Source organism: Bos javanicus, chromosome 20, assembly GCF_032452875.1.
Source record: "Bos javanicus breed banteng chromosome 20, ARS-OSU_banteng_1.0, whole genome shotgun sequence".
NCBI classification, from domain to species: domain Eukaryota; kingdom Metazoa; phylum Chordata; class Mammalia; order Artiodactyla; family Bovidae; genus Bos; species Bos javanicus.
The window spans coordinates 22,163,869-22,177,916 of NC_083887.1; the positions used below are offsets into that span (position 1 = coordinate 22,163,869).

The 14,048-nt window shown below is 42.2% G+C and overlaps 1 protein-coding gene across 3 annotated transcripts in view; it reads left to right on the plus strand.

Annotated features, from left to right (window-relative positions):
* MIER3 (MIER family member 3) overlaps positions 1–14,048 on the plus strand; it is a 104,004-nt gene that overhangs the window by 70,028 nt on the left and 19,928 nt on the right. The window contains exons 1-3 of one of the 3 annotated variants that reach the window (XM_061393487.1): positions 4,659–4,788; positions 6,243–6,267; positions 9,532–9,677. In XM_061393487.1, the coding sequence (XP_061249471.1) occupies positions 4,780–4,788; positions 6,243–6,267; positions 9,532–9,677 (180 nt within the window). In that variant the 5' untranslated portion in view covers positions 4,659–4,779. Of the gene's footprint in view, positions 1–4,658; positions 4,789–6,242; positions 6,268–9,531; positions 9,678–14,048 lie in introns of those variants that run through there. The other 2 variants (XM_061393488.1, XM_061393486.1) reach the window with 2 other exon arrangements.

Here is a 14,048-nt window from a genome sequence, read left to right on the forward strand (position 1 = left end):
ACTCTCTAGTTGCGGTATGTGGGCTTCTCATTCTGTGAACAAGCGGCTTCTCCTGTTGTGAAGCACGGACTCCAGGGCATGTGGGCTTCAGTAAGCTCAGCATGTGGACTCAGTAGGTGTGGCGCGGGCCCTGGAGTGTATGCTCAGGAGTGGTGCACAGGCTTAGCTGCTCCACGGCCTGTGGGCTTTTCCCACACCAGGGACGGAACTCACGTCTCCTGCAATGGTAGGCAGATTCTTTACCACTGGATGACCAAGGAAGCCCGCAACTGTTTAAATTTATAATGAAAAAATTAGATGTCAACTTGGATATCTGGTTCGGTCCCTGGGTCAGAAAGGTGCCCCTGGAAAAGGGAATGGCAACCCGCTCCAGTGTTGTTGCCTAGCAAATCCCCATGGACAGAGGAGCTTGGTGGGCTACAGTCCATCAGGTGGCAAAGAGTTAGACATGACTGAGAGACTAACACTTTTGGATATGTGAAAAGGGATACAGTTCTTCAAAATTCTTTTGAGAATGTCCCTTAAGGGACAATACTGAGTTATAAGATCTCACAATTGGGTTGCCTTACAAAACTATGTTAGCCTGAAAACATCTTCTTGTTATAAGCACAGCCTTGACTCATGGGTCCGGTAGATTCTCCTGTCAGTGGACCAGGTTCCTTTTGCTTTGTAGTGAACTGAGGATTCATTCTCTCTTTTTCATCTCTGTGAAAGCTGTTTTCTTTTTTTTAATTACTACATAGACCATCTCCCTTCTGTTCGCAATCTTTGTTTAGGCAAAGCTTACTACAATCAATTAGCTTTCTCAGAGAGTAGTCATTCATTCTATCTATCCATCAAAAAATATTTGAGTTTCACACATGATAAATGGATATATTTAGAAAAATGCAAGAAGTCTGATGTAATAGAGACCTGAATTGTTGGTATTAATCTTATCCAAAGCCATCTTAAGAGGTAAGGTTAAGAGATAGTCTAAAAGTCTGCAAACTGGAAGCTCACAGTTCACATGATTTATTTAACATTTATTTGTCCTACATTGTGTTGGACGGTTTTTAAATTAGTTGATAAAATTTAAAAATCAGAAGATTCACATAATCAGTTTTCCAGCTGTTTTAGAGCACCTGTGAACACTGGGCCCACATTCTCACAAGGCAGAAGCCAGTCTGCTGAGACTGAGTTAGCTGCTGCTCTGTTCGGGCAGGGTTACCTCCTCCGGGTTTGCTGCTGTCCCTACTTTAATCTTCACAGTATTCAGCTTCACTCATTCATTGCGCCTGCCTGACTAGCATAGGCACTTGAGATTGAGACTTTAAGTTTGGATAGTCTATTATTTTCTCTTGGGTTATTAATAGATGGAGTCTGTGGAAAGCTAAATATTTGTATTGCATTACCGTGGCCCTATTAAAACTGCTTTCAGTAGGTCATACATTTATAGGGTCCCCTCAACTTTCACGGATGGTCACTACAAGAAACAGTGTTGTAAACCCCACTAGTACCCTTTGGGGATCTGGTAGAGGGTATTTCCCTTTACATTGCTATGTAGCTCAGGCAAGGCATTTCGTTAAAGGTTCTGAAAAGCTTTGTTTCCATGGAAGAATTTGTACATTTCTTCTCAAGGACAATAAGAATCTCAAGGACAAGCAACTTATTGTATTTATGTTTTTGCTTTGACTCCAGAAAGTTCTAAGCCAAATTCATGGCTTAACTCTCATGTTGCAAGTCACACCTCATTTCTTGCATATATTCTTGTTCTAACTTCTTCTCTGAATGTTCATCTAATCTAGGCTAATTATTTTCACTGGTCCTCATTTTTTATACAGTATTTACATTTTCTTATTTTATTGTATGTATTTATTGTAAGACATCTCAGACCACACATTTATAATCTTTTCTTGATTTATTTCATTTCTAAATATGGCTGGAGGCTCTATTACATTTTGGTTCTCCTTAGGAAATACCCTGGTTTCAGGTTTGAGTTTTCCTTGCTCTAGTTCCCATCTACCACATATAAAAATTACTCAGTTAAACTATAAGCTTTGCAAGGACTTTTGTGGTGATCCCATAGTTCCCAGCATCCAGTATAGGACTTACTTTCTATATGCTATCTGTTGTGTAGTGACAGTATAATAATGACAACAATAAAAAGTAATTTTTTATTTCAGCTCTCTAGAACAAGGGGAATTTTTATCTGTACTGACTCCTGGAAGTCATGTCATCAAAAAGAATGAAAGATCCATGTACAAATAGACTTTACATACTTTATCATAAAAGGAATATGTTATGTAAGACTGGTGGTAAACTTTTTCTCTGGGGATTAGGAGTGGAAAGTGGCTCTGTTTCTTTAAACTTCAAATTAATTTAACTTCACTTATCTTTCTATGAATCCTTATTTAATACCTTGGACATAGGCTACATAAATTATGTACTAGTATAAAGAGAATATAAGCAGTCAAAATTACAAGTGTCTACCAAAAATCTTCACAATTTAATAAAAAGAGAATCTGCAGACACTACTAAGTTTATGCAAGTGTGTGAGTCTGTATATTTCACAGACATAGCAAAATGGAACCTAAGGCCAGATTTATAGTTTGGATGGGCCACATTTTGCTACGAAGAAAACGTTTCTTATTGTTAAGTATGACAAGGCAGGCTGTTGGAGATACTTCATGACTCTATCTTAGCCCCATTCTATGGTGGCTCGGCCTGTGGTCAAAAGCTCAGGGCACTGTTTAATGGCTCTGTCCATGGGATGTGCTCATTGTCACATTTCTAAAGTTAATCACTTGCACTTAATTTCAAGCCATTTTTTACTTTGAAAACTCTAAACGCCTCATTGAGGACAGAACATACAATGTGTGCCAAGCCCTCTGGTTTCAAAGTTCAGATGTTTTTGAGTTATTTGACTGGACAAAAGGTCGAACCATATCTTTCACAGTAGGGAAAGTGTAATTTTCCATGTCTTTATGATGTTTTGAAATGGTTGAAGTGACTTTTCTCCTAAAACTTCTATAAGTAAATAACTTTTACCAGTGGAATAACTCTAATTTTGAGATGCCTTGCTTAAAAATGTTGGAAGTAACCCTCTCCACTCCTATCTGTAATCTATTTTCCAGCAATGGAAGGGAGAATCGAAGGCAACCCCAGATTACAACCTAGATCTTTCATGTTTGGACAAAAAAAAAAAAAAAAAGTAAAGTTGAAGCTTCTAAAAAGTCTCTCAATTTGTGAGATTACAGCAGATAACCTCAACTCTATATTTTCATATTAGTGTTTCAGCAAAAGTTGATTAGAAAGGCCCTGATGTCAGAGATTACACTCTTGTCCAAGCCTTCATAGGGTCCTGCCATACTTCTCTGTGTTTGCATCTCACTTATCCAGGATCTTACAGTTGACTTCTCTTTTCCACATTATCATCTTTTTTTTATTTTGGTTTCCATACATATCATTATTTCTGTCTCCTGCGTCAAGACAACTGTGTGCCAAGTGAACTGTGTGCCAAGTGAACTGTGTGCCAAACCGACTAGGAATGTGGGCTCAAACTTCTTGCAAGATTTACCTTTGTGGGCTACCATCCAGTAGCTGGTGAGTATTTTTGCGTACTTTGCTCAAAGTTGTTCTGCGTGAAAACTGACCTGCCAGGAGTTACTTAGGCATCCCAATGAAGACCAAACTGCTATAAGGTATGCTTAGGAGAAGGCACACCTCTTAAACCTTGTCTTCCATCCTTAACCCACCCACGTGCCCACAGGTCTAGCTTCCCATTTGACCCTAAGCAAGTGTTTGAACTTTTGGGACGGAAGTGGGAGGTCGAGTTCATAAGACTGGGCTCAGGACTCTTGATAGACTGACTATTTCTGCCCTTCCCCAGGTCTAGGGAGTGTGTACCTCTGGGTCATTCCTGTTGGGGGCGGGGAGCGGTCCGGGATTAACCCTATCCCCAAATCAACCTATTTGGTGATTAACAACCTCTAGTACTGTTCTGTTTTTTTCGCGCGTGCACAGTTTTTATTTTATAAGCCTCTTCTCTGAATCGTGGAAGTCTATTCACCATCACTTCTTTGCCCTATTGCCCTATCTTCCAGAGTCTGTTTGGCAAATGACCGTTTATTCCACTGATCACCGTGTACGCTGATCAGCTCTTCCCATTTCTGCAGGTCTCTTAGGGGAAACCGCAAAATGCCTGGTCGCTGTCCTCTCTTTCTGGGCTTATTCACGTCCATCAATCAATCCATTAATTTCAGTCCACCTTCCACAGGGCTTCCTCTCGGCCGTCGATCATCTCCTCTCTCCTTACTTAGGGAAGTCTGTCGAGTTGTCCCTGCAAGTCTCTTGCTCATCTCCCCCACGCCCACCCAGACCGGAGGGTCTGTCAGTCGGTCCGCAGACGCCCCGACCGGCTCTTGGGCCTCGACTGACTGGACGTGAGTCTGTCCCGCGCCAGCGTTTCCATCCGTCCCCCGTCTGCCTCCAATTCGGCAGGAACTTTACTCCAGCCGAGAGGGGAAGGGCGGGTGAGCGCTGGTGCGGGTCGAGGCGCCCGCAGCGGGCGCGGGGCGCGGCAAGGGGCGCCGGGCGGGGTGGGCTTGCGAGCGGGCTGGGGGTGTCGCGGGCCGCCCTGCCCTATAAGGGGCCGAGCCGCCTCCGCCGCCGGGCGGGTGCCGGGCGGACCGCGGCGGCGGCGGCGGCGGCGGCGGCGGCGGCGGCGGCGGCTGCGATTGGCTCAGGCGCCCCATCCGGGGACTGGGCTCGGCGCTGCTCGTTCGCCCTAAAGGTACCAATATGGCGGAGGTGAGCAGGGAAACCGGGCAGGAGCGGCCGGGCTGGAACGGGCGCCCGGCGGTCTCCCGCGGTCCCCAAGCCAGCTTGGGGGATCCCAGGCCTTTCCCAGGGCCCTGCGGGGGGCGGCGTGGCGTTGTGGGGCCGCAAGGCGGCGACGGGCGGCGGCGGGGCCGGCCGGGGGGCGGGAGCGGGCGCGGGAGCGGTCTCCCTCCGGGACTAGGCCGCGGCGGCTCCGGCCCCGACCCGGCCGGCGACGGGGTCGGACCGGAGGCGGCGGCCGGCGGCAGCGAGCCCCGGTCGGGGGACGCCGCCGTGCCGTGCCGCCGAGCAGCTTGCGCGGGCCGCTGGAGCCTCCGCGCCGCCTCCCGGGGCCGGGGTGGGTGGAAACCGGCCGAGCCCCCCCCCCCCCTCCGCGGCCGGATCGCAAAGCGGGGAGCGGGCTGCGCCACTGCCCTGCGGGAGGAGTGTTTTGTGCCCCCGGCCCTTTGGGTCCGGGCTGCGGGCTGAAGGAGTCTCACGCTCCACTTTGCTCCGGCGCGGAGGGGAGCGGGATGCGCGGCCGCTGGGCTTCGGTAGAGGCAAGATTCCCCGCCCCGCAGCCCTGGAGGTGCGGGAGCCCCTGGGGGTAAACGGGGAGGACCAAGACCCTCGACGCTCTCTCCACGGGCTCTCGGTAGCCCCACTTTCCTTCCGTTTAAGGGGGTCGGCAGGGCGAGCGGAGCTGCCCTGGACGTGTCCCCCGGGACTAGTGAGCTGGGGCGGGAGGATGGGGGGCGGGTGGCGCAGCAGAAGCCCCTTGGCAGGAGCCCCCTAGGTCGAGGAGCTCGCTCTTGGGCTCGGGGAGCGACTAAATACTCCGGAAGGATACCACTGTCTCTGGGACTGCGGATCCGCATCTCTAGACGCGGGAGAGAGGATGGGGGGCTTACGCTCTTGGTTTGGGGGCCAGTGTCCGGTTTCGAGCTGGCCTACGCTCGGGGATAGAGGACAGCCCCGGAGTTGGGGCTACCGGGCCCCAAGGGGGTGGACTCGATGCAGGGGGCGAGTCCCTTCCAGGAAAGGGTGTTGCCTTGCGAGGTGTTGTTTGGGGGCCGTGGAGAGCCGGTGGGATTCGGGGGACTACTGAAATGCTAGGATATGGGGGACTGATGCTGCGAGCCGACTGTTCTGGGTTCTGCTTCTCTGCTTTGTAACTTGCTGAGCTCCAAGGGGCGGCTTGGAGTTGCCTGTTAGACACCGGGCTTCGTCCCGGGTCTGCGAGTTTGTACACTGGGGACTCGGGGAGGAAGGCGAGGCAGCCAAGAGGGGCCCGAAGGGGGCCAGGAGCGAGTGGAGCGAAGCTACGTCTTGCACTTTCGGCAGCTGCGGAGGGGCGCTGGGCTCCGCCTCCTCTGCGCCCTGTTGCCGGCGCTGCCTCTTCCCTGGCTTCGCGATCTAACCGCACGTCTTCTTTTCTCTCCTAGGCTTCTTTTGGAAGTTCGAGCCCAGGTTTGTTCTGTTCTCTTACCTTTTCAGTGGGCCTCAGCGGGTGGTGATGGGGTCCCAAAGATCTATTGCTCAGTTCTTTCAACAAAAATTTGTTTTGCGAATTTTTCATCATTTGTTTTTAAGAGCTTTCGGTGTTCTTTTTGGTAATTAAGTTGTTTGAGGAAGGAACAACTATTCTGTCTCATAATTCCTCTCTCTTTTTCCTTGCATGTTGAAAAAAATACTTTGTTACAAAGCTGCTAACTGACATGTTCTTTTAAAGTAATATATCTAATTCTCACATACCCTGTTTTTAATTTTTCTCCAAGCCTGAAACAATTAATCCCACATCTATCCCAAACTTTCCTCCAACTTCAGCAGTTTAGATTTTAATTTCTTTGACAATTCGTCTCTCTAATTTGTCAGGACTTTGGGGTTGCTTATATTGATATTAATCACTTCTCCCCCATCTCCCCTTATTTTGTCTCATACATTTTTCAAAATTGAGAAATGCCTGTAGATTGTGTTAAATTGAAAACTGATAGTTAGGTAAAGCTGGCCTAATTAAAAGAAACACATACTTTCTGAGGTTGGTCATACAGAATTTTTGAGGTGAGACAACATCAGACCATCTAGGACTGTGTTTCTCAACTGTTTTGGTGTCAGAAGCCCCTGTCGGGATCTGATGAAAGCAAGGGACTCTGTTTACAGAACTCTGCATATAATTTGGGGTTTGTGGAACCCCTGAAACCTATCCCATGGTAGAGACCTTTCCTCATGTGCTAAAATGTAAGGAGCTTTGTTTCAGTTTTTCATTCCCTTTCCAGCCCCTTTTTGGCTGCCTCTTTTCCCTCATAGTCTCCAAGAAAAGTGCCTCTAAACTAGTTCAACCCCCTTATTTTACACTGGAGGAGACTTAAATAACTCTGCTGAGAGTTACTTAGTTAATAGCAGAGTCCGGATGGGCTCTCAAGTCTTCAGTTACCACATGTTGCCTTACAGTGAACAGACCATTTTCCTTGCATATTACTCTGTGTATTTAGTCAGTCTTCAAGGTCTCATTTGATTATCATTTAAGGTATAAAACAATTAACACCAAATAGAAGAAATTTGTGGCCATTTTGAAAATAGCTTTTGAAAATAGTCTTTTAAATTGTTTTTAAGTTTGTTTAATTTTGAGACAGACGTTTCTTTGTTAGAACTGATTTCAGGGAAAGAATATTTATGTACAAAATGCCAAACATCTGGATGATAATAGAAGTTTTCCATTTTGCATCACTGTGTTTAAGAAGTTGCAATCTAAATAAAAAGCAAGAGACGGTGTGATTTTTGGGGTTTAAACAAACTTATAACTTATTTTTAATCAATTAGCCAATTTTTAAGAGAATTTTAGAACCAGAAGAGACTAGAGGTCATCTAAGCCAACCCTATATATTTTACAAATGAAAACTGGACCCAGGCCCAGAAAGTTTAAATGACTGACCTCAGGTCCCAGAAAGCCAGGGACAGGGCCAAGAGTAGACTCTGAGGCCCTTCCATTTCTGGCCCTTATTGAATGAATGCTTTCCCCAAGGGGAAACCTTGAAGTGAGCCAAGCGATGTGGATTAGGAAGAGAGTAGAGCTCAGCCGTCAAAGAGGTAGAAAAGAAGGAAATGGCAAACTACTCCAGTACCCTTGCCTGGAAAATCCCATGGATGGAGGAGCCTGGTAGGCCACAGTCCATGGGGTCTCAAAGAGTCAGACACAACTGAGTGACTTCACTTCACATTTCCTACCTTACACTTTGGCATACCCCAAAGGTATCCAGGAATTTCTCCAAAAAAGAAAATTCGTACTGGTTGATGTTCTGCTTTTCTGCTGTTTAAGAAGTATTCATCTTTCTCTAAAATTAACTTAAACCACCTATATGTCAATAGATTTTTTAAATCAGCAGGTTAAAATCTTTCAGTGTGTGAAAAATAACATCATAATGCACACCTCCTAAAAACATTTTAGAGAAATTATTATTTTCGGGACTAACGACTAGAGTTCTCTGAACTCAGAGCCAGAAACATTGAATTGTCACTGATTTTGAAAAATCTTTGGTCTAGTTCAGTGCTTTGGTAATGATCTCAATGTCCTTCAGTGTTTGAAGTTTTAACATATTAAAGGTTGAGTAAAAACACATCAAACTTTTTTGTGTTGAATATGCTTCCTTCCAATTCTCCCTTTCTCTACTCTTGAGATTCTGCTGCTGCTTTTCTTTCCCCTCTGAGAGTCATTGGTCTAGTTGAATTACATATTAGAGTAAAACAAATGAAGAAAACTCTGTTTTTCATAAATTTGACCTTATTCTCTTGGAATTATAGATAGTATTCATTTCTCCACTTGGTTTTCAGGGGTATCCTGTTGACTTCAGAATTGCCATTAAAAATCATTCATTGCCATCTCTTTTTGGCCACATCTCAAGGCTTTCAGGATCTTAGTTCCTGATCAGGAATCAAACCTATGCCCCTGGCTGTGGAAGTCCTAACTGCTGGACCGCTAGGGAATTTCCAGGCACTGCCATCTTATAAACAAGTTTGAATTGACCAAAACAGCTTGCAATGGGATGTATCTTCCAAAGCCTATAGATAGGATTTTCTGTATTCCCTTCACATAATCTTAAGTACTTAGTAGTAATCCACAGAAAGGCATTCTCATACGGGTTAGTTTTGGGGAGCTTGAAATACTGTTACAGACATGAAACGTGAGGTGGTGCCTTTCAAGACTCAGTTGCTGTGTGGCTGCCTCATAGAAACTTGGGTTTGTTCTAAAAAACCAGGTTTCTGTTGTGATTTGAACTTTTATTTGAGAGTGAGAATTGAGTAAAATTAATATTCCCTTCTGAAGTTTTTAGCCTCAGTGTATAGCAGATTCTTGTGAAGTCTTCTATTCATAACCCCTTTGACATTTTTCTACTGCTTTTAGACAAACGTATTAAACTAACTGATAAGCGACTTTTCTGTTAGAACATTTTTTTAAAGACCACTCCATTTAAATCACTTTGTTGCTATTAAAAGTCATGTTCTCATGGATTGGACACCTTATAAAAGTGGTTATAAACTGGCTTTTTTCTTTTGCTGATTTAAATATCTTTTCAGAAACTGTATGGTCTTAACTTTATAGCTTGTGAAGTACATAATAAATGCATTTAATAAAGCTCATATATAAACATTAAAAGGAACTGGCAGTAGAACACAAATTATTTTCTTTTGTAAATAGCCTTATGAACTTGTAAAGTGATTGAGTGTGTTTCTTTCTAGTTGGGTCTTTGTCTTCTGAGGATCATGATTTTGACCCCACTGCTGAGATGTTGGTCCATGACTATGACGATGAAAGAACTCTCGAAGAGGAGGAAATGATGGATGAGGGTAAAAACTTCAATTCTGAAATCGAAGACTTAGAAAAGGTAAAGGTTTTTACTTCAGTACTGGTTGATGTTCTGCTTTTCTGCTGTTTAAGAAGTATTCATCTTTCTCTAAAATTAACTTAAACCACCTATATGTCAATAGATTTTTTAAATCAGGTTAAAATCTTTCAGTGTGTGAAAAATAACATCATAATGCACACCTCCTAAAAACGTTTTATAGAAATTATATATATATATTATATATATAGTTCACAAACTTACAGTGAAGGTTTAATACAAACATAGTAAAAATTTTGAATTCTATTATAAATTATTTTACAACCTATCTTAAATAAAAATGGTATCAGAATGACCTACTGTATAGGTCAGGGAACTATATTCAGTATCTTGTAATAACATATAATGGAAAAGAATCTGAAAAAGAATATATATATTTGTATATAAGAGTATGTACACACACACACACACACGTGTATATAAATAAGTGAATCACTTGAACGTACACCTGAAACACAACATTGTAAACCAACTATACTTCAATTAAAACAATAGTATCAGCATATTTACTTTTGTACAGAATGTTACTGATTTTCTTATTTTGAAGAATAGCCTAATAAGTACACTTTCATTTAATTTTTAAAAATTATTTTTTATCTCTTAATCTGTTTTTTTTGGTGGGAGGTGGGGTTGTTCCTTGGTGGCTCAGACTGTAAAGAATCTGCCTGCAATGCAGAAGACTGGTGTTCAATCCCTGGATTGTGAAGGTCCCTTGGAGAAGGAAATGGCAACCCACTCCAGGATTCTTGCCTGGAGAATTCCATGGACAGAGGAGCCTGGCAGGCTACAGTCCATGGGGTAACAAAGAGTCAGACATGACTGAGTGACTAACGCTTCTGCTTTGCTTCCAACCATTTTTAAGTTTATACCAGCACAATGAAGTAGGTACATTTACAGATGAGATTATTGAGATCTAGAGAACTGTAGGAGAGTTCTAAATCCTAGCCCAGCCTCTTGGCATTGTATCACACTGTTTTACTGAATTAGTAATACCCTCTATCCTACCCTCCAGTTATCTTTTAAAAAGTTGGTAGGGTAAATGTAGTTTATAACTTTTAAAACCCCCAATCAGTTTAGGTTCAAATGAACTGATTTTTAAACATATACTTATAACCAGAAACTACAGAGAGAGGCCTCCATGAAAGAGGATTCCTTTTATTTATCTATAAATTAACCTTATTTGCAAATTTCTAATCAGCCCAGAATAACAAATTTTTCAGGAATACTACTGAATTTTTTGTGTTTCTTTTTCTTGAAGAAGGCAAAACACATTCTTGTATGATCTCTTCTGCTTTTGTGAGGCAAAGCTGGGCTATTATTGCGTTTCTTCCTTCATCTTAACACACAGGCGTCTTCAGGGCCTAGACCCCAGGCTTGCTCCTGAAGAGTTGAAATTTTCTAAAGATGTTCATTTCTTTGACAAATTAATGCAACATGGTTGCAGTTAGATTTAATCATTTAAAAAATCGTATATCTCCTATAAAAGCTGAACAGATTTGGGAATATAGAGGTAAAATTGCTAGGAAATACTCAAGAAGAAAGGTTTTGCCTATTACTTCTTTCAGGGGTGATGACAGTATGTTGCCTGTTGATAAGAAAAGATGCCCAATATTCTCAAGGTCTGCCTTGATATTTTTCAGGCAGTTCCTTTCTACTTCTCATGAATGGGTAGCCTAGAATAACTGAGAATTATAATCCAACTAGCATTATCACTGAACCAGGGATTGTGGTGGGTCATGGGATTGCAAAAATTAGCAGTTTGACAGTGTTTTTGGACTCAAGCAGCTTACGGTCTAGTGTGGGGTGACAAATGGGAACTAAGGTTTTTTTGATGTCCTCCGCTAAGAACCATAAAAGCAGTAAGCAGTGAGCGCTATGGGAGAAAGGATTTATGTGTAGTAAAAGATGTTTAGTCTCATGTGGAAGTTCGTGGAAGGCTTCTTCTTACTTCTCTCCTGTAGTTTTTTAAGTCAGGATACTGCTCTGGGCATGAGCAAAAGTCCTAGGTGGTCTCATGATGCACCTTCTTTAATTGTGTGTTTGCTGTTAAAGATAGGGAGACAGCAATCTAGTTACAGCATGATATAAGAAAATAATACAAATGCGCTTTAGCCATGCAAATAGATGTATTGTCACTAAACTAGTATGAATTTAAAATTTCTTTTAATGTGTTAAACATAGTTACTACTTGAGTATGGGTAATCTGGTAGAGATCTATGGACCAGTAAAATTTTGTTTTTCAGATTTGTAGGTTTTATTCTTCCAGAGATTATAGTAATATCTGCTTTAATCTGTGTTTAATGAGTTTTAAAAGAAAATTAGGGAAGATATAGAGAAATAATCAACAGCAAAGAGTTACTTACTTAGCTATTCATAGAAATACCTAGTTTCTATTCCTGTGATTTTCATTTTGTTTAGTAAACTCCAGTAATTAAATCTTTGCTTTGTAATGATACCTATCACTGAATTTGTAGATTCAGAAAAATTATAGGTCTTTAAATATTTCAGCTTCTCTTTAGGCAGTTTTTCTTCTTGGCATTTTGTCACATTCTTGGAAACTGGGACAGAAAAATACAGGTGATTTTTAAATAAATTCTAGTGAAGGCCCAAGTGCTGTGTCCCTGCTCAGAAGGCTCATCCTTCTCTCATTGAGCAAGGCACAAGAAGAACTGTTCTAAGAGTGGCTGACTGCTCACTCCCTCTGAACTGTGATTATCTATAGTAGAGCATAACTGTAGTGCTCACGTGCATGTGTGCTCAGCTGTGTCTGACTCTTCGTGACCCCATGGACTGCAGCGCTCCAGGCGCCTCTGTCCATGGGATTCTCCAGGTAAGAATGGAGTGGATTGCAATTTCCTACTCCAGGGGATCTTCCCAACCTAGGGCTCGAACCCATGTCTCTTGAGTCTCCTGCTTTGGCAGGTGGATTCTTTACTACTGAGCCACCTGGGAAGCCCATAATTGTAAATGTGATCTCTATTCTTTATTGATGTTTAATGAAACGTGAAAATAAAAGAAATAATAGTTAGAGACACATATTTAAAGAGTAAGGATCATTTTACTTTTAAAGAAATTTAAAATTATTTGTGTACAATTTAAAATAATGTATTAATCTTATATTATGCAACAGTGATTCAAATGTTGGTACATGGTAACAGTCCTAGGGATTTGATGTTCATGTTTTAAAAAATTAGAAGTTTTTATGCTTATAGTAAATACATTTGATAGTTTATAATCTATATATGCCCTTTATTTTGGTTCTTAAAAATTTTTAGTATGTTGTATGTTATGGAAAATAAAAGAGGTACAAAGTTAGTTTTCTTATAGTGGCACTTTGGTAAGTATAGAGAATAGATTGTGTGACAAGATTTTAGTTACCAAAAATACTAAAATAAGGTTTGTGTTATATTGTACTATTTTTTAATTTATTCATGTTATTGTTTCCTGATAGGTTTTAATTAATAATCCTAGAATTAGACCTAAAACTTTTTCAAAAGTAATTTACATTCCTGCTTTTATTAATATAGAGATTTCTACTCTGATTTTCATTGTAAATTGAGAGAAGTAGAAAAACGTCTTTTCTACCACTTAGCCTTGGGTTTAAGTCCTTATTTATTTGTTTTTAAAGCATTTTAGAAAGTTACATGTATTCTGTTTTGCAGCCTGTATTTTAAGGTATCAGACTGGTGTTATGTTAAAATTAGTTTCTCCCTCACTTAGACAATGTCATCGGCCCTATCTAGCAACGCTGTCAGGTGTGTCAGAGAAATACTAGCGTTATTTCCTTGCTTAGAGGCCTTGTTGATGGTAAGATGTACTGTAGATTCAAAAAATAGCATAGATGGGAGCAGAGAGGAGCCTTGCTATGAGAAATCTGTACATTGGTAATAGGATGCATCCTGATTTCTGGTATGTGAGGCTGTGCATCAGAGGATTAAGGAAATAATGTGTTTTTCTGTTTACAGATAAGGAGATAGAGATGAGAGGGGTTAGGTGATTTGCCCACAGTAGTAGTTAACAATTAGGGAGTCCTCTGTCTCTAAATCGGAGAAGGCAATGGCACCCCACTCCAGTACTTTTGCCTGGAAAATCCCATGGACGGAGGAGCCTGGTAGGCTGCAGTCCATGGGGTTGCTAAGAGTCGGACACGACTGAGCAACTTCCCTTTCACTTTTCACTTTCATGCATTGGAGAAGGAAATGGCAACCCACTCCAACCCACTCCAGTGTTCTTGCCTGGAGAATCCCAGGGACGGGGGAGCCTGGTGGGCTGTCATCTCTGGGGTCACACAGAGTTGGACATGACTGAAGCGACTTAGCAGCAGCTGTCTCTAAATCATGTGCTCTTCCTGTT